The sequence below is a fragment of the Sander vitreus genome, chromosome 1 (genome assembly GCF_031162955.1).
Source record: "Sander vitreus isolate 19-12246 chromosome 1, sanVit1, whole genome shotgun sequence".
NCBI lineage: Eukaryota > Metazoa > Chordata > Actinopteri > Perciformes > Percidae > Sander > Sander vitreus.
In genome coordinates this window covers 30643955-30667529 of record NC_135855.1, presented here as the reverse complement: position 1 = coordinate 30667529, position 23575 = coordinate 30643955, and the positions used below count along the sequence as shown (strand labels likewise).

The following is a 23575-nucleotide window of genomic DNA, read 5'->3' as shown; positions in this document are numbered from 1 at the left end:
TTACAATGAAATTATATGATTTATGTTGAAACCATGTTGTTAAAGCAAAAAAGGAAAAAGAAAAACATGATATAGAGTTGTCCTTCTTACTCAGTTTTTTTTTTTCAGGAGCAACACAATTCATTTTTGTTGGTGTATTTTTATCTCGTGACCAGCGGGGGGCGCAGTTTTCCACGCGGTGACAATCCTCCCCGTTTGCCTGAATCATTTCATCCATCGTACCCAGAATGCAAAGTGAGACACCGAAACCTCAGCAGCTTCAAGCTTTCCAGGTTATCATGGCGATAAGATACACATATTCTTCCCCTTGAGTCCCTGCAGCAGCAACAAAGGATTTCTTCCTCCTCTAGCTACATGAAAACACACACCGAGTTCCATGCAGAGCGGAGACCTTCCGGAGTTTTAGCCCAGATTGGAGAAAGGACATAGCGTGTAACCGTCATGGCAGCGTCGGAGCTGTACACAAAGGTAAAACAAGTGTATATTTATATGTATAAAGCTGGGTGCTAGCATTTCGGCTAACGCTAAATAAATGTCATAGTCGCAGGTTTACCGTCATGCTAAATGCCATCACATTTTCAGTATGTTCTCCCAATAAACACGCTGACAGTTTAAATTTCGCTACAAAAAAAACAAACGTGTCTTTATAACTGCACGCTTCGTGTTGGTTTTAAATGAATGAAAACGATGTTGAAACCACATAAAACATGCTGGTTTGACACGCAGTGAGATGTATTTGGGTGTTTAAATATAGATGTCAGTTCAGCGCTGAAATGGGTGCAGCTGACAAAAACACAATGAATGTTAAAAGATGCCGCAGAGTCGTTGGTGTCCCCACAGTCGTCCTTTTCATATACGTACATCATACAAAATCACCTTTTATTGATATTGTTTTGTCATTTGTGACCTTGTTTGTTCACCCGAACAATATATCTCCTTGTCCCGGGCCTTCATATACATCATCCCCCCCCCCCCAACACTGGAGGCTAGAGGGCTGGGATGATGCAAAGGCGGTGCCAGCCATCATGGAGGCTCTGGTATTACGATTTTAAACCATAACATTTGGCGTTTACTCAAACCTGTGCATCTACATTGCCTCGTGTTAGTGTTTTATTTTGATGTTGGCGTGTGTCTTAGGTTTATGACTCGGTTCTCTTGGGTGTGAGCCGAGTCCTGCAGGTTGGGTACCGCTGAGATGTTGCGATGGGCACTGCATCCGGACAGTTTAGCATCCTTTAGCATCCAGGATGTTTAGACTAGTAGAGGCCCTGAAGCCTCACTGTAGCGTTACAGCTTCAGATGCTCACTGAAAAGAATATGACATATGCTGCTAAGGAGGACTCACAATACCATAAGTGCTGCTGCTGTAATTGTTCTTTGATTGCAAATGTGAAACCAAAATAAGAAATTGTGTGTGTGTGTGTGTGTGTGTGAGGGAGAAGATGAGTCACCCATCCCCCTACTTTGACAGCTGGTGTTTTCAGCTTGAATAAGGTCGTGGTGGTGAGGAAACGTGACAGTGTGTTTGATCATGATGATGATTGCTCTTGAAATTCCTTTTTTAAATCCGCACGAAACGGTAGCACTGCTGTGTATTTGTAATTTGAACCACTCTACTTTCAGTTGGATCTCTCGTGTTGATAGAGATGTTTTCCCTCTGTTGTCTTAAGTGTGTTAGACAAGTCGTCAGAGACGGTGTTTTTGAATCAAAAGGGACTCTGCTGAAATGTTTGAGTCCCCGCTGGCTCCTTGGCGTGCTGTTCTGTAGCTGATCCTGACCTCTGATCGTTGATGAGAGGCATACAAAAAGGCATCTTATTTCATTTAGTAATGAAATTATTTGATTAATCTATTTACTGAGTCATTTTTCAAAGCAAATCAAAATTAATTGGATCCAGCTTCTTATAATGTAAATATTTGCTGATATGCTTAGTCATCTTAAGTAGTAAGTAGCCTAAGTAGTATATTATTTTTTTTATTTTTTACTATTTTCTGACATGTTATAGCCCAAAAAAAAAAATCATTTATTAATCGGACTTATCGGCGCAGTACACATAAGTTTATGTTTTTATTTCACGGCTTGAATACTCTTTTCTGATTGGTTAATTGCTGCATTCTATTGTCTGTTATTTTTGAATAGCAGACTGTTGCTATGGACGCAGTTCTGATTATGGACTCTGGAGGGCCATTTTTAAATAAATTTTTTGTGTCAAATTATTGATTTCTTTAGTAAGTAGCCATGTAATAAGCAGGATAATGTAGTGAATTTATAATTTCTTACATAGCTGGGTGCTGGCAGGTCGGCCTAGCACGTTCAGTTTCCTGCAAAATCCCTATACATTTTCAGCATATCCTCCCAGCAAGTTTGATTGTCGCTACAGAAAACATGTCTTTTCAATAGTGGAGGTGGCTTTAAATGAATGGAAACCACATGATAAACATGCTGGTCTGACATGCAGTATGATGTCAGATTGCATTTTACATCGAGACAAATAAGGGTTGCTACCTGCTTTCACTCCCTTTCAGCAACAATTATATATGAAAATGTGTTGGGTCTGGTTAAATAGCACCTAGGTGAGAAATTACAACCAGCCATCAACAAAATGCAAGTAGATTGTAGTTGATGCTGCTTAATTAGTTTCCTCTGCCAGCAGGATTTGGCTTGTAGTCTTATTCCATAGGAATGTAATTCCATTGTTAAATGGTTTTAATTGCAAAGGAGTAGGGTAAACTTTGGATGTACGTGTCAGTGTGGCTGGGAAATAAAGTCAGGTTCTGTTTTGAATGGTACAGTCTGTTTTAGAAGTCCGCCTCTGATGTCAGACCCTCTCTGTGAGTTACTTTTCCAACACACGGTTGGAAAACACTCTGCCCTTTGTGTGTATGGATCAGCCTTGTAGAAGTGTGTTGAGTTGCTCTGAGCTGCTTGTTTAACATGCCCAAACATAGACACACACACACACACACACACACACACACACACACACACACACACATACACACATCATCAGATTCTGCTCCAATCTACGTTTGGCTCCTGTCTGACCTGACCACCAGTATCAAGAGAGGTGAGTCAGAGGTCAAGGCAGATATCGTGAGTTGGAGGACCGGGACAAAGCTAAAGTTTTAAACATTAATTGCCCAAAAAATCTGCAATCTGTTTTTTTTATTAGATGTAGCCAAGTAAAACAAATCAGGATGGAAACTAGCAAGAGGTGGCGAATGTGAATGAAACAGTGCTGTGTTCCTAGAAGCAGAGATGGAGGAGAGGGAGGATATTGTCATGGAAAAGGAAGTGAGGCGACGCTCCCATTAGGTGACTCAGAGATGGAAAGGCTATTCATTGCACTACCTAGAGTTGCAAAAATACACAAGCGTTTTGCTCTATTGCAACAAGAGCATATTATTTTTAGATTTACTAGACTCAGCATCGATTCATGAAGCTAAACTGAGACGATAACTATTACCTTTGCAGATGTCCTTTTTCACAACAAGCTTACAGTGTAGAAGATACAGAGTCGTATAGAGACGCGTTGCCTCTAATTGCAGGTCAGACAGCCTTGATTTGTCTGTATCAGTGACTTTAGCAAGGCTGTGGTTGGCTGTCTATGCTCACCATGTTCAGGATAATGGTTTTTGTTTTGTTCCCCTTCAAGGCAAGGTAAGGAAGGATCAGACGAGGGAAACACAGGGGAACAGAGGTAGTCTACTTATGGAAAACTGAGCCATTTGGATTTGTTATTAAAAAAACAATACCAGAAAGCTGTTTTATTACTCTACTACTAGTCTCCCATTGCCAGACCTTACTCTGCAGCGCTGTGGAGATAAGGTCTGGCTCTTCCACAAACGCACTCCTGGATAGTTGAAAAAAAACCGCTCTGGGTTGTTTGCATTTCTTTAAACCAATCACAATTGTCTTGGGCGGCGCTAAGCTCCGGTCGCGGAGATGGTGCCTCTGCAAAATGGTCTCAGGAAGGAACTTGTTTAGGTGGAACATTTGCACCCCGCAAAAGAAAACGCCGCATACAATATTAACTGAACTGTTCACACAATACAGTAACGTGTGCTATTTAAAGAGGCGCTATGCAGTTTTGGCCATTTCTTCGCTTTTTGCTCGCATTTTTTCTCTATAGAGCTCCCCCTACAGCAGTTTACTTGTGTCTGACTCCTCGCTCGGTCAGTCTGCCGTTTCCTCTTTCTCTGTTCCTCCGACAATGCTTTCCTAGCTTTCTGCTTCTTTTTTCCAGCTCAGCCATGACGATAGTGTGAAAAACTCCATCGCTACCTTGTTAGCCGGTTCCTGAATAGGCGTATGTGTGTAGTGCCGTGAAGCAATTCATTGCATCGCGATACCTGATATCACGCTATACTTCCTGACGCTGAGGGCGGTGGCTCACCGGCCGAAAGTTGCAAGGGTTGTTTTTTCCGCTCACAGGTGCAAGGGGGGAGCGAGACGACCACCATTTAACTCGAAAAAAGTCATATAACCATTCCAATGACTCCGAAGCTGTTCAGTTAAGGTAAATCAGGCTAAAAAAAACGGCATAGTTCCCCTTTAAATTAGCTGGATACATGGTTAAACGTAGTTTACTCTTACCAGTGTATCGCTATGTGTACTTTGTCCATAGCAAATCTCAGCCAATCAGTCCCTACAGTTAAACGTCCCAGTTAGATAGTAAATACTTTTTTGCTTTTGTAAATCTTTATTATTCCCCTGAAAGAACCAATCAGGCCTGCCTTGTTGCACGATCCAACTTTTCTTCAAAACTTGCCATTTTCAGCATGTAGCTTGCTAGCTCAAAGTTTGTTGTTGTTTCCTGAAGAGAACGGAGTTAGACAGCGGCAACACACATCAGCGATTATGCTGAAAATGAACTGTAGTTTATCCAGACTACTCTACTAATACTTGTGGATAGACTAGAGAGAGTAGGGGTGGAAATCATCAGTTAAATCACGATACTGTAATGATTTCTTGCCTGTGAGCATGACTGTATTACAAAACAGGCACTTTTAAATGATGCGATTATATGGCAAGAGAATTACCTTTTAATGCATCACAAGATCTTTGAGTAACTGATCAGTATGACATACAGTATACAAGTTTTCAGAAAGCAGGAATCATTAATACACGGTATACTGTATTCATTGCAGTGTGTGTGGTGCTTTCAGGAGCTTTTGCCTCTTACACACACGCGCACGCTACTGTTACACATGTGCCAGTGTTCCTTTGTCAAACGGGCAAAAACACTTGAAATGCTGGCACACCTCTGCCTCAGAATCACAAGAAAGTGGATCGTAGTGTTGGTGCTACTAGGTTCTGCTCCGACTGACTGGATCCTAACCTAAAAGAGCTGCATGTAGTACAGGGGTGGGAGACTTCAGGGTAAATCAGGATCGAATGATGTGGGTCAGAAAACAGCGGTAAGTTGAAACTTTGCAGCATGTTGCACCCTATGGCCCCACGCCACTCAGTGATGGTGAGGGAGAGAGTATTGTCAACAACTGCTGATGTATAGGAGAACACCTGGTGCATCACTTGTCAATGGGTGTTTCAAAAAGGACAGCATGCTTGACTGTTTCAACCATTAAAAAACAGTGCTATTCTGTGATGTAATGTTTATTTTCTGTGACCATTTCTGATTTACCCCTATCCCTAACCTTTTGGCACGATAGCAGCATGGCCCTATTGGAAGCAATGTCGGTCCACCGCTTTGGTACAGACTCAGATATCTCAACCATCCGATTGCCATACCTCAACTGCATCAGGTGGCGGAATTTTACATGATCTAATGCCAGTGGCTTATTTTCTTTCTCCCCAGCTCTATTTGAGAGAGCATGTGTATTAGATTACTGAGATAACCTGGTTAAAGTAATTGCGTCATGTTGTATATGCTCTGGCATGTAGCCATTGCAGTGTTGTCCAACGCAGACGAACACACCGAGGGCAGAAATGCACAGAGGAGGGCTGCATGTTTAGAGCTAAAATAATGATTCTGACTGTTATGTTCAGTGTGACGGTGCAGCAATTATTTCTTGCGATGATTTGAGGAACAAACCTTTAGCATCTTATTTCATCACTTTGTTTAAATATTCAGCCGGCATCTTAAAGTAAATGAAATGTGTTAAATGTTACACAACACAGACATAAACAAACAAAAGGTTTAGAAACTACAATTTGGAGTCGTGTTTGTATTTGAATAAATTGTGCTCCTCTAAAACAAGAGGACACTTTCAATCCAGACTGAGTCCAGTCTGACAGACTGCTCGTCTGTCAGACAGTTGTTATTTGGAGCCATGTCCGTGGTTTGTGGGAAAGTCCTGCTTTCTCCCTCCGAGAGTCTGTCTGCCCCCACACACACACACACACACACACATCTCCTCCCCAAATCATGTGACAGAGAAAGGAAGCCGGGATGTTTGATAGGCAGTAGGGATGGCCAGTCATCTGTCACAAGGCAAGGAACTTTGGGGGGCGTCGGTAAGCGCTGCATGTGTCTGCTACACTGGGTAGGTTTCATCCACCAGTGAGCTCTGGAGCTCAGTGCTCGATCAGCTAGCGTCTGGTCTTGTGGCGCGTGTGGCTGGAGGCACCCAGAAAACCAGCAGACTCACAGCATGAGCTAGAGACTTGATAAAGAGACAAGATGAACATGAACAGGGAGTTGGAGTATATGTTTGTCCAAGTAAGTTTTTGCTTCTTTTAAGCTTTCAATTTTCACCTCATACCTCCATTCATTGATTAAGTAGATAGGCCTAGCCTAAAAAGATCTTGTGGAATTGTTAAAGAAGATGGACTTTGAATCAAATGAGATGATGTCTGATCTGTTGAAGGAGAAGCTACTTTCTCTTTTTAGCTACATGTAGTTTTTTTGATAAGTAATCAGCAAGTTCTGGTATAATGCCTCCTTGATGTGCAACATGGAGCCCTGGTCCGGACATTTCCTTCTTAGCCTAGTTATGGCAATGAAATCAGCAGGGCAGTAATAACTCCAGAGTAGCAACAAATTTAATTTTAGCCAGAGCTGTTTTGGTATCTGAATGACATTTTTTGATTCAGATCAAAATGTAATTTTGTAGTTTGTAGTTTGTACCAACATTTGAAGATACAGGTCTGCATTTCTGGGTTTACAGTCTAGGGCACAACCTATTTGACTAGATGGAGAAGTAATATGTTTTCCTATTGAATAATAATTGATAGATTTACAGGCCATATAAATAATTTCCCAACATGTTGGCTGTTTGCTGTAGCATGTTGTATGTAGCAGCAAGGGGAGGACACTTTTAGAGAATGAAGAAAATAGTGTCTCTGATGACCTGGTTAGCTTAGCATCGCCCCATTTTCAGCTTTATTGTTTTTTTTATGTCTTTCTAGTGGTGCAGTCTAGTGTGTTGTTGTGGGTATACTGTACTGTATATATATATATATATATATATATATATATATATATATATATATATATATATATATATATATATATATATATATATATTGGCCAGAATCTGCCTTTCTTTGGGGGGGGTCTGGATGTCCTCACCCAAGGAAGTTTTAAGCATCGACTTAATTTCCTGTATTCGGGTACACTTATGCACCAATTTACGGTGGAAATACCTTTATTTAGTCTATGTGAAGAAGAAAATAACCGATGACAATTCAAAATATATAAAAAAATATAATGGAAAGTATGTTGTTGCGTGTCATTGGGCATTTTTAAGTAGGTATATGGAAATCCTGGAGCTTTCCTAGTGGGTATACTGCGTATACCTGCGTATCACATAGGGTTGGGCGGTAATACGGTATACCGCTGGGTCTAAAAATAGCAACGGTATCAGTTTCAATACCGTCATTAAAAAAAAAGGCAATGCACTTATATAGGAGACAAGGATTAAATATTAAATTGTGGTGACCCACAAGTAAGACTGAAAGAGACATTCACCAAGGTACAGTAACTTTAAGGGAGACGTGTTATGATATACGAGTTCCGGGTTAACGGCTGAATTATGTCAAACAACGACGGTGGTGAAAATGCTGTTGCTGCGGCGGCGCCAGCCGCTACTAGCGACGCGGCTAATGTCGGTGCTATCTACGCGGCCACCATCAAGTTACCGGACTTTTGGCAGCACAACCCACGGCCGTGGTTTCAGCACATCGAGGCCCAGTTCCAGCTGAGAGGAATAACACAGGACATTACAAAGTATTTCCACGTGGTATCGGCTTATCGGTATCTTAGATGCCTCAACAACAGCCAGGGCTATGGCGCTGTTAGAGGCTCCTCCGGCTAACGGCAAGAAGAACACACTCAAAACGTTCCTGTTGGAACTCTTTGAACTGTCGGAGCTGGAGAAAGCAGACCGCCTGCTGTCCCTGAACGGCCTTGGCGACAGCAAGCTGTCCGAGTTAATGGAGAGGATGCTGGCTGTGCTGGGCGCGGCGGATCCCTCATTCGTCTTCGCCCACATTTTCCTGCGGCAGCTTCCAGCACCCGTGCGCACCGCACTGGCCTGCTCCCCCCTCTCTTCCTCCAGAGACTATTGGGCACTGGCTGTGGAGGCAGACAGGATTTTCCTCGCCAACCGGCAGCAGTTTGTCCACGCGCTGCTGCCCCCCCCCAGCACACGTCTGCTCCGCTTGTACTCCACAAAATAGAATTTATGTAATTATGTGTGGTTGTCATCACGTGACAGTGTGGAGGAGAAGGTAGTTTTTTGTAAGTTGTTGTTATGTTATTATTGTTTCAGTATTATTGTTTGCTATTCAGTTTCTGAACGGTGCACAAGCCAACAGTTTGGTGACGCCGTCTGAGCCTTACGTCATCAGTTAGTCATGGTAATACCGTATACCGGTAAAATAGGGAGGAGGTTTGACGGTATCAAAATTTGGATACCGCCCAACCCTAGTATCACACTACACCACTGTGTCTTTCAGGTCACGGCACAGCACAGCTGTACACCGATTCTCCTACCCTGACATAAGTGAACTACACTTCTCCAAGAGTCAGCACTGACTAAACTAATGAGATTAGATACCGGGCATCGTCACAGCGTCTTAGTAAGGGACCCTGATCTTTCGCTGGACACTGCCACGGTATTTGTGCCAAGAGTCTAGTTAGGGAGCACCATCGGGTGTTGCGAAACTAGCACAGTTTCTTTCCAGCCAAAATCTCCACCAGCACTGAGGTCTTTGTATCTTGGCTTCATGCTGCGTCTGCCCAGCTGAGCAGAAAAACAGCAGATTCTCACATGAGTGGCATCATGTGACGAGGCTTCTGCAGTCTGGGACTCCATTGACTGCTTTACTGAGAATATGTGAGCAAAACACTTTTTCGCATACCACTGCAGCTGTCTAGGTAGTTGTCTCTGCCAGACCGTGTTGTAAAATGTTTTCGGGTTTTAATCTATTTTCACTTGATTCATTCTTATGATGTGCCCATCACTTAATGCCTCAGAGTCTTCTATAAAGAACAAGATTATTTCACTAGGAGTAGTTACCTTTTCACACCAGAGCAAAGGAGTGTAATTTTATTTGAGGAAAGTTTAGCTACAATAATAATCTTCCAGAAATCACAAATACAAGGTTTAAATTGAAAATTACTTTCATGTAAGTGGTCTGATGGGTGTTCATTTACTGTATGCCCCTGGCAGTGTGTGAGCATGAGAAAACCATGGGAGGGCTCAGAGGAGTCCCAGCAGGCCAGAGGGACTCCAATCCAAGTGTGAAAGCTCAGAGCTCAGTATTAGCGAGGTCTCTCTAATCTGCTGTTGACTTTGTGCAGATTTGTAAATACTTGTCATGGATGCTGTGCCCCATGGTTACAGCCCTACACCACCACCACACATACACATGCATACAGTACTTGCGCATATACTGTAGCCACACACTCTCCCAATGAGAGAGCCAGTTGGACACGTGTAACTATGGTAACCCCTGCCGACAGATCTCAACTGTAGCGGCGTTGCCAGATAATGCTTAAATTACTGAAAAAGGGAACCAGCGAGACCAACAGGTGGCAAAATCACAAATTGTTATATGTAAAAATGTAAATTGAAGCGCTTTTTAGCGTTACAGAGCTCCCACGGTTACGGTCAGTTTGTCTGTTATGAACGTTGTTGTTACTACCGCATTGTATTGTGGGATACTTATGCCGGCGTAGTGTCCAGTGTTTGCATACTTTAATATTTCACCGGAATTAGTATGCAATTCGCGTACTATTGGTTTCATACTAAAATTTCGGACGTACTTAAAAGTCTCACATACTGTTGTTCACTAAATAGCACGTTATTATGGAATTTCGGATACAACCTCAGTCTTCCTCTGATGTCCTTGCAGTGGTGTTGCAGTAGAATCAAGAGCTAAAGGGGGTTAGGTTTACAGATGAAATGAAAACGACTTTCACGGCATCTGGGCTAACTTAATCGATGACAACGGGACATCTGGTCACACCTTTTCATATTAACAGATTACAACCGTCTTTAAGATCCAGATTGTGGCACACAGTTTTGGATGAAATCGGTTTAATCCAGAGTCCTTATTAATGTAAACACATCTATACCTATGTTTCTGTCTGTGGTTTAGGACAAGAATTAAGACAAGTAGAAGCTTTTGTCATCGTGTTAGCAGTACAGTGGCAGCCTGTAGCCATATGTGAATGTAATGAAATCTCAGCGTAGTTGACTGGAATGAGATTAGCCGGTGTTTAATTAGCATAATCGGCCCTGATCCTTTGTCTCAGTTAAACCAGGATTATCAGACCAGCCTCATACCTTCAAGAGCAGCCTTTCCCTACTGTGAACTGATCTGCTGTCAGCTCCTGTGAGGGGAAGTGTAGACTAGTTAATCATTTGATATAAAAGAAATATCTATCTTTAAATACTTGATGTACCAGAAACACAGTACATTGCTACAAGAACACTGGTGTTGCTAGATCAGGGTTGTCCTCCAATATGAGCCACATGATGCATGTTGTTTATGTTTTGTTTTTTTTCTACACTTCGATTTTCTAAGATCTTTCTTTTTACGGGGGTAAAAAAACACCAAGCACAATTCTTATTCCAACAAATTATCTCATGAATCTCTTTGATGATTTCAAGCCAGTTATCTGCTGTAGGTCGATCGGCCTGTAACCATTTACGAGTGATTGTTGTTTTGCTGCTACTGTCAATACTTTCAGGAGCTATCTGCCATTTCCTGTTATTCCTTCTAGCGTAATGATGCATGCTTATTGTATTGAATTGGTAAATAGTACACCATAGTACACTCAATGGGAATCCCTTATGACTTGAATACTATCCTAATATCATATGCATTGTTGTAATTCCAGTAGTATCAAGTAATTGTTTTATTATTCTGCATTTCTAAAGAGAATATGATCTCTTTTATATCACTGTTCCAAATGAAATTTGAGGTCTTACAAAAGACGTTTCAAGTTGCATTAGGCTATAGGAAATGTAGGATCCAGGACTAAAGGAAGGACTAAAAGTCAGGATATCTCCGCCAATGCTCAGTCCCTCCAGAAAAACGTGATTATGCGCTCCCATAATTCAATGCATAATCAGCCAAAGTCCGTATATTTATGCGGGGGCCGCATTTTTTCAAATACGCCGCACTTTCGCCGCATAAATTGCCGATTTCGTTACAAAATATGCAGGGCTTGCATGATTTCATAATCCCCGCATTTTCGTTGTAAAAAAGTCACATATATCTTAGCAGAAAGTTGAAAAATGTTGTGTTTATTTCACACAATAGCAGCCATTTTCCCCTGTTGTCATGGTAACGTTACGAAGTGACGTAATTATGCGACGCGAACATCATCGAAAAGCTGCAAACCCCGCGATGAAGCCATGATGAAACCGCAGTTTTTGCAAGTTCCTGCAATTTCATCGCATAAAATTGCATAAATATCCCGCATATTCCATCGCATTTTTTAAGAAAACGTGCCGCATAATCAAGGATTTTTGCCCGCAACAATCACAAAAAAACTCCGCATTTTTCTGGAAGGACTGAATGCTGCTTCCATTTTGACCATTCTTCAATAATCTGTCTCTTATGAATTAATTAACCATATGGAAGTCCAATACTAAATTGGCGGGGTACCCCTTTAATCTAGTGTAACGACCAAATCAGACGTCACTTGACTGGATCTTCACTGCCTTTTTTCTGGAGTTAAAGAAAAGCAATTACACGTGTGCTCAGGGCCGGATCACACTGAATACATTGGATATGTCACCTTTCATTTCAAATGCAGAGCATCTGTTACTGACTGGATGCAAATGGCAGAAGAAGGTGTTGCATTGTTGTATTCAACTAGTATTATCTACTTTTTTTAGTTTTACTGCTAACTTTTTTTGGGTTTTTTTCCGAGCTCCGTACCCTTTTTGGGTTTTGCACCTTTTAAAAGCAACACACATGGGCGCCTGGGTAGCTCACCTAGTAGAGCACGCGCCCATATATAGAGGTTAAATCCTCGATGCAGCGGCCACGGGTTCGAGTCCGACCTGTGGCCCTTTGCTGCATGTCACTCCCCCTCTCCCTCCCCTTTCACGTCTTCAGCTGTCCTATAATAATAAAGGCCTAAAAAAATGCCCAAAAAATATTCTTGGAAAAAAAAAAACACACATCACATAGACAGCATGTGACCCTCACATCAGTTTTACCACAGCCAGTGCCCTGAGGTAAAGAAAAAGAACAGGAAATTACAGATCTACAAACACAATGTAGCAGCGGGAGATCATCGGCAGAGTGAGGGCAAGCTCAATGCAGAGACACTTTAGTCATGTGATTTCTGACATCACAGACGCTCTGACGTCTTTTGGTTCTTTTCGTCACCCTCTCTCTCTCTCTCTCTCTCTCTCTCTCTCTCTCTCTCTCTCTTCGTCTGCCGCCCATAACTTACCATCCCTCAGTAAGGAAGACGGAGAGGTTCTGACTAATCACGTTTTTCTCTCAAGCTTTCAGACGCTCCTCTTTTCCAGCTTGTGTTTCATTGTGGAGGATAACGTCCTTGTAAATGTCTGCCAGTGTGCGTGTGTGGTTGAGTTTCGTCCTTCATCTCTCCTCTGTTGCTCTATAAATAGAATTCATAGCCTCCGCAGCTGCATTATAGTGCTCTGTCTTTTCGTCCCATACTCGGGTACATACACTGGCCCTCATTTATGAAACGTGCGTAGGACGGGCATACGCCGATTCCTACGCAAAGCAAGGGATTTATCAATTTGAACGTGAGCGTAGGCTTCGATAAAATCTCACGTCTGGTCTGAACTTATGTACGCAAGTTTTCGAGTCAGTGTGGACTTGCGGTTCAGCATATAACAAGTTTAACAGGAGAAGGTACAACAGTGCACACGTACGTGCTCGGGCCACGGTGGAGCGCTCCATCGGATTGATTAAGGGCAGATGGCTCATGGTCTTGCATCAGCGGGGGGGACCCTACTATACACGGCAGAAAAAAGTCTGCAACATTGTTTTAGCCTGTGGGGTTCTGCACAACATCACGCAGGAAAACAGGGTGCCATAAATGTAGAGATGGAGCCAGATGACCCAATGCCCAGAGAGCAGTGTCCAGCACAGCCCCAACTGGGGGCTATACGAAGGAGACAGGATATTATTCCTCCCTTTTAAAAGGTATAGTGTTATGTCTGGCAATAATAGCCTACTCAATACAGGAAACATGACGATGCACGACATTTTTATTTATTCTTCAGGTTTTCGTTTCTCTTTTAAAGTGTCGTTAATGGCCACAAGTGAACGATTTATTTCTGCCAATGACCGAGTTATTTCAGCTCAGCACCTCTGCTGTCAGGAGACAGGGTCAGGGTGGTGGTCCAGCACGGGGGGGGCGGAAGACACGCGCTCTCCCTCACAGCTACAACTGTACACTGTTCACTGCATCAGTGATCTCTTTCCATTCCACATTATTTCTACAGCCTTTAATACCAGTTTTCAGGCTGCCAAATCTACAAACGTAAGTGCAAATGAACCTGAGATATCAGGGCTTCAATCTCCACCTCTGAAAAGTGCCGCTTCTAAGCCGGATTACGTCTCGCCATGTCGTAAATTGTAGGAGCGAGGCCTCAAAACCGAGAATATGTAGGGGCGTGGTATTTAAATTACGATTGTTTCCCGCTGCTGCATTTATCAATGTACGACCATTCTTACGCTCTGATTGGTGTGATACGAACGTTTAATGAATCACACGTGAAGCCTTTCGTAAGAGGATTTCTGCACTCATATCTGCGCGGGTTTCTACGTTAGGTTGATAAATGAGGGTGTGTGTGTGTGTGTGTGTGTGTGTGTGTGTGTGTGATAATCGTACTTGACACCTACTGACATGTAAAACGTGTGTTTGTGTGTGAAGGTGATGATTATGAAGATCAGGAAGTGTGCTCAGTAGCGCAGTGATGTGTCCGTGAGGTGTGATGCTGCTCAAAACTCGCTGTTGCTATTTTTAGCCTCTGTCCTCATCCCTCCCTCTCTACATGTTTCTCTACATCTCTTCCCTACTGTCTCTCTCTCTTCTTGTTGCTAGGAGGCTGGCTGCTGGGAAGGTCTCCTGTGGGGACCAAAAAGTTGACACCACTAACGAAATGGTGGAATTGACGAGAGGCAGGCACAGAGGTGTGCCTATAGTTGAACATTTAACACAGTATTATCCATTTTGTTTCCACTTTAAAGCGCCCATATTATGCTCATTTTCAGGTTCATAATTGTATTTTAAGGTTGTACCAGAATAGGTTGACATGGTTTAATTTTCAAAAATCACCATAATTTTGTTGTACTGCACAGCTCTCTCTCACTGCTGCAGATCCTCTTTTCAGCTGGTCTCTGGTTTAGCTAGAGAGTGAGACCTCTTTTCTTCTTCTTCTTCTGTACTATCTTTGATTGCACTCGCACATGTGCAGTAGCTCAGCTGTAGATCACGTCAGCTAGCTAGCTCCATAGACAGTAAAAGAAAGGCTGTTTCTCCAACTTTGGTTAGCTGGGAGACTTCTAAATGAGGGCGCACATGTAAGTAGTGTAGTAGTAGATTATGGTGAACTTGTGTGTGTTGTAGCAGTGCTTTGCTATTGAGAATGAGGTAGCATGCTAGCGTTAGCGCATTTATTTTAGCACATTTATTTTGTTGAAAAAAAAGTTTGAGTAATCAGGGTCCAAAATTAACTTTTTGGTCTATTTGCCGATAGCTGGTAAACTGAAAAAAAGTACCATCCAAAATATTTTCAACCAGCCATAAAATTGCATAAGATAAAAATGAACACTAACAAACGAGCAGGTCCTATTTGTCGAGTACCTGCGGCAAACATTGCAGCTTGTTGTGCTGGGGTAGCTGTCATAAACAAATGGCGTTCTTAGAGAGGCTGTAGCTGCCATTTCACTCCACCACTCTTCTTAATACGCAGAGTGAGAGACAAACAGAGAGAGAGAGGGAGGGCCAGGGTTTGTGTGACCATGATGTCATGATTCAGATGATCGGTAGTGAAGTAGCAGACCAAATCTACCGAGGTCTCTCCCGTTGTGCTCTTCTACAATGAGGTCTTTCTCTCTCGCATCTTTGAAACTGCCGCCGGCAGTTTATAATAATAATAATAAATTGAATTTATATAGCGCTTTTCACGAACTCAAAGTCGCTTTTATGTAACGAAGCCCAAAGTACTCAAGAAGTATCAAAAGTGCCATTCAGATACTCCTGTATTAGTAGTTCACTGTGTGTGTTCATATTTAACTAGTATTTAAAATAAATGAGTCTCAGCAAAGTGAAAATCCCCCTTTGTGTTGAAATTATAACACTTAAAGGTGTTAGTGTCTAAATCCCGTCACGTGATTTGTGGTAATATGTGTGTGAAATGTGGGTTTGTTTTAGTCTTTCTACTCTGTCCTGAATATTGCTTTAACAAAGACAAGAAGACCAGGAGTATATTTAATCTGCTCTCATTTAAAGAGTAATGATCTATTTATATTTTCACTTGCGCCATTGATTACTTTACATGTGGTGAGGGATCCTGCACCAAACTGACACACATAAATGTCAGGTTAAGTGGATGAAATGCTTGCTACTGGAATACAAACTGCACCAGAATCTGTTATGTTGAACCTCTAAAGCCTCTTAATTTCCTCCCATCTTCCCCCCCTTGTGTGATATCAAATGTACTGTAAGAAAAACATCTGTGTTGTTTGACCCCCGACTTACTGTATGTCCTCACTCCAGCAACCTGCACATGCAGGCCTCATCTGTCTGGGATTTTAAAGTCATCCAGCAAACTCCTACACCATTAGAAGTAAGACTTCCATGTGCGTCTGCGTGCGTGCGTGCGTGCGTGCGTGCGTGCGTGTGTGTGTGTGTGTGAGAGCTAGATTCCTCAGCCATATGACTGCCAGTGTTCATCACTTTTTTTCCACGTCTGTGATCAGCTGATTGCCTCCAGTTACAAGTCTGTAAGGCCTAAAACAATTTTATAGTGAACTTTATGTGTGTGTGAATTTTACATTATGACCACACAATATCCACAACTGCATTCCTCAGTCATTAGGAGCCTCTATTTGTTCAACAGTTTGTTCCCACAACTTAACCGATCATTACGAGCCATGTACTCATGACTGAAAACATAGAACCTAGTGTTTTGTCTGCGGTCATACTGTTTAAACGATTAGTACTGTCAGCCTTTTTTTCTTTAAAAAAAAAAAAAAAAAGGATTTTAGTTGAACATGAGGTGGAGCAAACTTGTATAAATATCTCCAAATAATAATAATAATAACAACTTCAGCCTATTTGAAAAACCATGTGATGTTGGTTTATCGCGCATGGTCCCCTCATATATCAATCAATCAATTTTTGTATTTGTCACACTTAATCGTACGAGGTACAATACAATGAAATGTATTCCCATCAGCTCTTTCAACTTGTGCATGATTTATCCTAAAGCTGAATGTGGCCATCGGAGATCAGCACCCAAAAAAGAGTGACCTGGTTGAATGGCACCGGCACTTTAGGATCCAGCCAAGTCTCGGCGAAAGGACACCACAGCTCCAGACGTCCCGCTGGAAACCGATCCATGATAAACCGAGATATGATAAAGCTGTCAGCTGCGTATATACTGAATCAAAATTTAAAGAAGGCATCAAAGTCTTTGAAAAAAAAGATGGACTTTGGATGGTAATGTAAAATGTCAGCAACCCTGGCTCTTGGTATAATTTGGAATCCCTTAAATGTTATGACACGTCTTTATTTACCTTTCTTCATTTTTTATTTTCTCCCTCAGCGTGCTCGGGTGTGGATCCCCGATGCAGAGGAGGTGTGGAAGTCTGCTGAGCTGGCCAAGGACTTCAAAAATGGCGACCCCTCCCTGCAGCTCATGCTGGAGGATGGAACGGTGAGGATGAATGGAGGTGTAGCATGCAGAGAAATCATTCTCTCTTTATTTTTTTTTCCTCTTCTCAGCTCTTTTTGTTGCATCCTCTCTCTCTCTCTCTCTCTCTCTCTCTCTCTCTCTCTCTCTCTCTCTCTCTCTGCCTCAAAGACACTTCAAAGTGCTGGGTCTCATTAGTGGTTATTGGTTTTACCATTAGCACTTTCCACAAATGAGACCTGCTTGCAAAGATGCCCCAAGGAGCATTTTAAATGTATAGCAGTACATTTAATTCCTCAGTTTAGAATACAAACCGCTTCCAGCACACAGTACTCTTGTTAATGAAAGCATGCTACTGGCAAGACCATTTGCCATATTTCTCTTTATGATTTAATCACATTTGTAAATTTAGCTTGCACCATCGACTTGGTTACTATATGTTTCTGGTCCTGGCTGTTTAATTCAAAACTTATCAACAGTTTTCAATGACATTGGGTGGAAAGTTAAGACATGAGCACAGGGGAAAACGGGATTTTTTTTATGTTTTATGTCGTCAAGGTTATTTGTGTAGCTAAATATCACACATGTATCAGTAGGCCTACAGCAGCAACAGTTTTAAACATCAATTTTTCAAAGAGGACGGGGAAAAATTCAAACCCCTGCAATAAAAAGATTTCTCTGAATAAAGAAATAAGGCATTTATACATGTTTTTTTATGGAATGATGCAGCCATGACTCTCACTGAGGATTTTGCTGCTGATTCATGTGCAGATTAAAATTCTAAATAATTTCTATAATTTAGATGACTGTGCACACAATTAGTCATTCAAGCTATCCGATTATCTAATTAATTCCTGATGTTGTCTGCTAAAAGACTTCCAGTAACAGAATCAACCATACTTATTAAACACGCATCAGCAAGAGAAAGAGATCCATTTAATAGGCATATAAAAAATGTAAAATGTTTCCACACAGCGTGAGGGGAACCAAGCTGGAAACACGACTAATACTAACACAGCTTGGAACGACTGGTGGTTTTGCTTCGTAGCCATGCCAAATCAGTAGCCTGTCATGACATTTTTGAGAACATGTGCATGAAATACTGTAAGAATAATTTTAATGGGAGTGGATATATGTCTTTGATTAAACAATGGGCACTCCACTGTTGGTCAGCCACAGGCAGCCAGACCTGAAAACCTGCAACAACTAAACATGTAAAGGAGCTTCCAGAAAGAAGAACGCTTTGAATGGATTTTGGACTTGATTTAGGCTAATGTTTTAGCAATAAAAAAGGCATGTTTCTCTCTCATCATCTGGCGAGTATAAACATAGAAAGCAGTCTGTTTGCATAGTATTGCATGACTGATCCTTGCTTTTGAGAAAATCAACATATTACAGTCAAATTGTATATATGTACAATACGACTGTAACTTCTCAAAATAAACACATTACTTAGCAGGTGTTGGTAAAAATCATAAATCAGGACATCTCAAACATATTTTAGTCTCAGCCCTTGGATTGAGTAGGTTTTCATGTGAGTTTACATGTTGATATATGATCTGTTGAAGACCCGGGTACTAACCATGATACGTTGCTGCTGGATAAGGGTATTATCTTAATATGTACAATAAGTATTACAATCTTAATACAGTTCACAGTCATATTTGCGCTCCTCATCCAACATATTTTGTTTTAAATGTATCTCTGTTCTAACTCTCCTGTTCTCCTGGTCATCTTCAGAGCATTGAGCACAAGCTGGACCCCAAGACAAAGAACCTGCCTTACCTGCGAAACCCCGACATCTTGGTGGGCGAGAATGACCTCACAGCACTCAGCTACCTCCACGAGCCGGCCGTGCTGCACAACCTCAAAGTCCGCTTCATCGACTCCAAGCTCATCTACACTTACTGCGGTAGGTGGCACTTTAACTGTCGGATGAAGCCCTAATGTGTGTTGTCAGTGCTTTGGTATAAATCCATACTCACAAATTCCAAACAACAAACACCTAAGGAATGGTAATGTAAAGAACAAACTAGTGATTTAGCTTTGAGTAAAGAGGCGAAGCACACAGTGAGGAGAGTTAGTCATCTTCCTTTTCACCTGCCTGTACGTGCTACGTCTGTGTGATCAAACAACATGAAAACGCTTTACAATCAATCTGTAAAATTAAGTTTTTCCACTGCAGTTGTGCAGTGTCATCGATTTCCTCAGCTCAGTCACGGAAAACGATAGAAAGCCCATTCATCTTTTTGCACTTATTATGGCATGCTAGTCAGCTGAATGTTTCAAAGTGGATGATTATATATGGTTTATTAGTTAATCACTGCCTTGATGTCTGTGACCTTCAATAACCTCTATTGTATTTATACTACAATTCAAGCATTGTTTATTGTGTTTACACTAATTGATAAAATGCATCCCTTATTAGCCATAAAAATATATGATTATATTATATTCAGTACTATTGTATAGTGAAGTGTTGTTTGCAGCTAGTCTTCATTCAAGAGCATAAATACTCAGTATGACATTGGTTTTATATAGTTATCATCTAGGGTTTTTTTTTCAGTCAAATGGTCATTTTGTTTTTTAAACCCTCAAATCACCACTTACACTATATTTTAAAGTTTTGTTTTTGCTACAAATATAAAATTAGGAAAATTTGACACATTGTATGCTAGCCATATGCACATGTAATATACAACATCCCTTTTTATTTTGGGCCCCAACATCTTCAATTTTGATAATGAACAATAGGTAATGAACAGTATGCTGTATATGAATTACAATTCTCAACCTCTCATTTTTGAAAGAAGCATCTCAGTGTGTCACCTGTTGCGTCATACTCTGTGTTCTGTAGGAATCGTTCTGGTGGCCATCAACCCGTATGAGACGCTGGGAATCTACGGGACGGACATCATCAATGCCTACAGCGGTCAGAACATGGGAGACATGGACCCACATATCTTCGCTGTGGCAGAGGAGGCTTACAAACAGATGGCAAGGTGTGTGTGTGTGTGTGTGTGTGTGTGTGTGTGTGTGTGTGTGTGTGTGTGTGTGTGCGTGCGTGCCTGCCTGCCTGCCTGCGTGTGTGTTACCTGAGTAGCCTTGGTTCTAGTCTCCTTGTTGCTCAGCCCTCCCTCTCTCTTCTGGTTTTGTAGGTCAAAGCTGAGCCAGAAATAGGCTCGTGGTGGTCTCACCCTCTCTCTCTCTTCCTTGCTCTTTAAGTCACACACACACACATACATACATACACACACTGCTTTTTTCTGCAAGAGCCAACCAGTAGATCTCTTTAGACCCCTTCTGGTTGTTTATGTCATTAACATACACATGTATACTAACGCAATTGTATAGCAAGTTTACTCAGATCTCCCTCCTTGCTTCCTTCACTAATGCAGGACAGTTTTAGTTGAGGCTGGCAGTAGTCAGCATAACCCTCTCAGTATGCCCAGTATGATGTAGCACTGTTGGCATACAGTTGCATTACTCCATGTGCAAGGACTTCACATGCAGTGTTGGACTTCACATTAATTAAGACGTTACAGATGTAGCCTGTTGAATCTCCGTGGGAAGATAGTTTCAAAGTCTGGGGGCTTTAACTGCAAAGGCCCGGTCACCTTTTGTCACCAGCCAAAACCTGGCAATAACCAGCAGAGCCTCAGCAGGGCTCATAAGGGATCAGTAAATCAATGAAATGTTTAAGACCAAGGACGTTTAAGTCAACTTTATTTATATAGCACATTTCATACATAATAAAATGCAACACAATGTGCTTTACATAAAAGTGGCATAATAATAAAACAACAAGTCCGTGCAAGTGCAAACCGAATCAGTGCAGAGTGTACTAATGCCAAGATATACAAGACACATGTTCACACACACACACACACACACACACACACACACACACACTAAGAAGTTAGAGAACCTGCTTTAAAACAGTGTCTAGTGTGTGGGGCTCTATCTCAGGTCCTCAGGCAGGGTGTTGCATCTACTTATGCATAAATACAGAAGGCAGCCTCTCCTGCTTTAGAGATAGAACGATGGATGGTTAAAAGACCGTTGCCTGGACCTATGGGTTCTTGTTGGTTTGTGTGTAATTAGCATGCTGTTTGACTGAGGTGCAAGGCCATTTAGAACTCTGTATACAAGTAGCAGAGTTTTAAAATCAACTCTAGTTTTGACGAGGAGCCAATTCAGAGATCTAAGAACAGGTGTGATCTTGTGGTCCTACTTTTTAGTTCCAGTTAGAACAGCCACATTTTGTATTAACTGTAGTTGCTGCACATCTGATTTTGGAATGCTGGTGAATTTACCATTACAGTAGTCTAGTCTGCTTATGCTCTGTTATAAATGCATGGATTAATTTTTTTTAGATGGTAGAAGGCTGATCTTGTGAGATGATTAATATTGCTCTTGAGATTTAGATCACTGTCTATGATTACGCTCAGATTTCTAGCTTCACATTTGCTGTCCAGAGACAGAGATGTGAGATGATCTGTCTCTGAGCCTTTGCACCAAAGACGTATATTTCTGTTTTGTCTTTGTTTAATTGCAAAACGTTCTTCGACATCCAAAGATGAATATGATCAATATACTGAGTCACTGAGTTTAGTGTTATAAACGTTATCCATAAAAGTGTGAAATCCAAATCTAACAGGAGCCTGTGTAAATTGCCTAGAATGGGGGTAATAATGAAGCACATCTCTTTTTTCTTTTTTTTTACATTATACAACTATGTACTTATCAATAAGATTCAAAGTATGCAATTAGTCACACTTTCTATACTGAGATGAATCATTTGAATCAGTCGGTGTTTGGGTTCCAGCCAGTGGGAGTCAGGGAGTGCATGATACCACTGGTGAACACTTGGCTCAAGTTGTTGTGAAACACTAGTTACGTTTATTTGTATAGCCCAGTTTGACCTACAGTGTCTCAATAGGCTTCACATGCCCACAACAGCAACGGCCCCTGACACAGGAAGGCAAAGAAAACCTCTCAAAAACTTTAGGGTATAAGACAAAATAATTAAAGAATGAAAGATGAAATTCAAGCAAATATCCTAACTTCTCAAAGGGTTAGGGATGCAATAGAAGCCATATTGGGGGAAAATGCCAGCCACTGGGTGGCTCAGTAGGAGGAGACACTGAAAATTAGAGATGTACCGATACCAGTATCGGTATCGGCTCCGATACTGCTTAAAACGCTGGTATCGGGAAGTACTGGAGTTTATGCACCGATCCGATACCACGTAATAAAGCCCTTAGAAATAATATCACATCCATACAGGGATAGTAGTATACAGTTGTTAAAGCATAATAAAATATATGACACACTGGTATCGGATCGGTACTCGGTATCGGCCAATACGCAAGTTCAGGTATCAGAATCGGTATCGGGAAGCAAAAAATGGTATCGGGCCATCTCTACTGAAAATGTTTGTTGATGATAGCATCTGACACTAGCGTCTATCAGCCCAAGTCCAAACTCTGGCATTGTTTGTGTCACATTCTAATTACGAAACTTCACAGGATCGGTACACATGATCAACCTTAACCTCTAGCCCTATTCAACATCATTGACTAAAGTAACGTTAAAAACACCCTCATGCCAGTCGGAGCCAATACTTAGCTTCTCTTGACTGGCAAATTTTCCAGAGGGCCTCAGTCCTTCAGAAATACACTAAAATGTGATATACGTATACAGTTTCCTTATGTTTTTTTTTGTTGTTCAATGTATCAGGGATGAGAGGAACCAGTCGATCATTGTGAGTGGGGAGTCCGGAGCCGGAAAGACGGTATCAGCCAAATACGCCATGAGATACTTTGCTACGGTCAGCGGCTCTACCAGCGAGGCCAACGTAGAGCAGAAAGTCTTGGCTTCCAACCCCATCATGGAGGTGAGAACTGCAGGCTGCCTGTTGAGAAAGACCTTGGATTACTTCCAGTTTTATCTTAAAAGAGAAGCTATTTCCCACTGACACGCAAAGAAACCCATAACATTTCTTAAAATATGAAATTGTGACCATATTTTAAACCTTTTGTGAGCATTTCTTTTCTCATTAGATGCAGAATCACTATCTAGACTTACTCATAGATTTTTCCACTCACTGAATCTGTGAAATCACTTAATGCAACCTGTGTACTAAAAACAATTGTAAATTACAGGTCAAAACACTTGTGTTGTGGGTGTGAAGGACTGGAAAAAGCTCTGTTCCATAGCTGTGAATTTATCTTCAAAG

The 23575-nt window shown here is 41.6% G+C and overlaps 1 protein-coding gene across 6 annotated transcripts in view; it reads left to right on the top strand.

The window, feature by feature from the left end:
• The first annotated feature begins 228 nt into the window (after positions 1-228).
• myo5aa (myosin VAa) overlaps positions 229-23575 on the top strand; it is a 61691-nt gene continuing 38344 nt past the window's right edge. For all 6 annotated transcript variants that reach the window (XM_078252371.1, XM_078252360.1, XM_078252351.1 and 3 more), the window contains exons 1-5: positions 229-468; positions 17248-17358; positions 19075-19246; positions 20192-20336; positions 23077-23233. In XM_078252371.1, coding sequence (XP_078108497.1) covers positions 442-468; positions 17248-17358; positions 19075-19246; positions 20192-20336; positions 23077-23233 — 612 coding nt within the window. In that variant the 5' untranslated portion in view covers positions 229-441. The remainder of the gene's footprint in view (positions 469-17247; positions 17359-19074; positions 19247-20191; positions 20337-23076; positions 23234-23575) is intronic.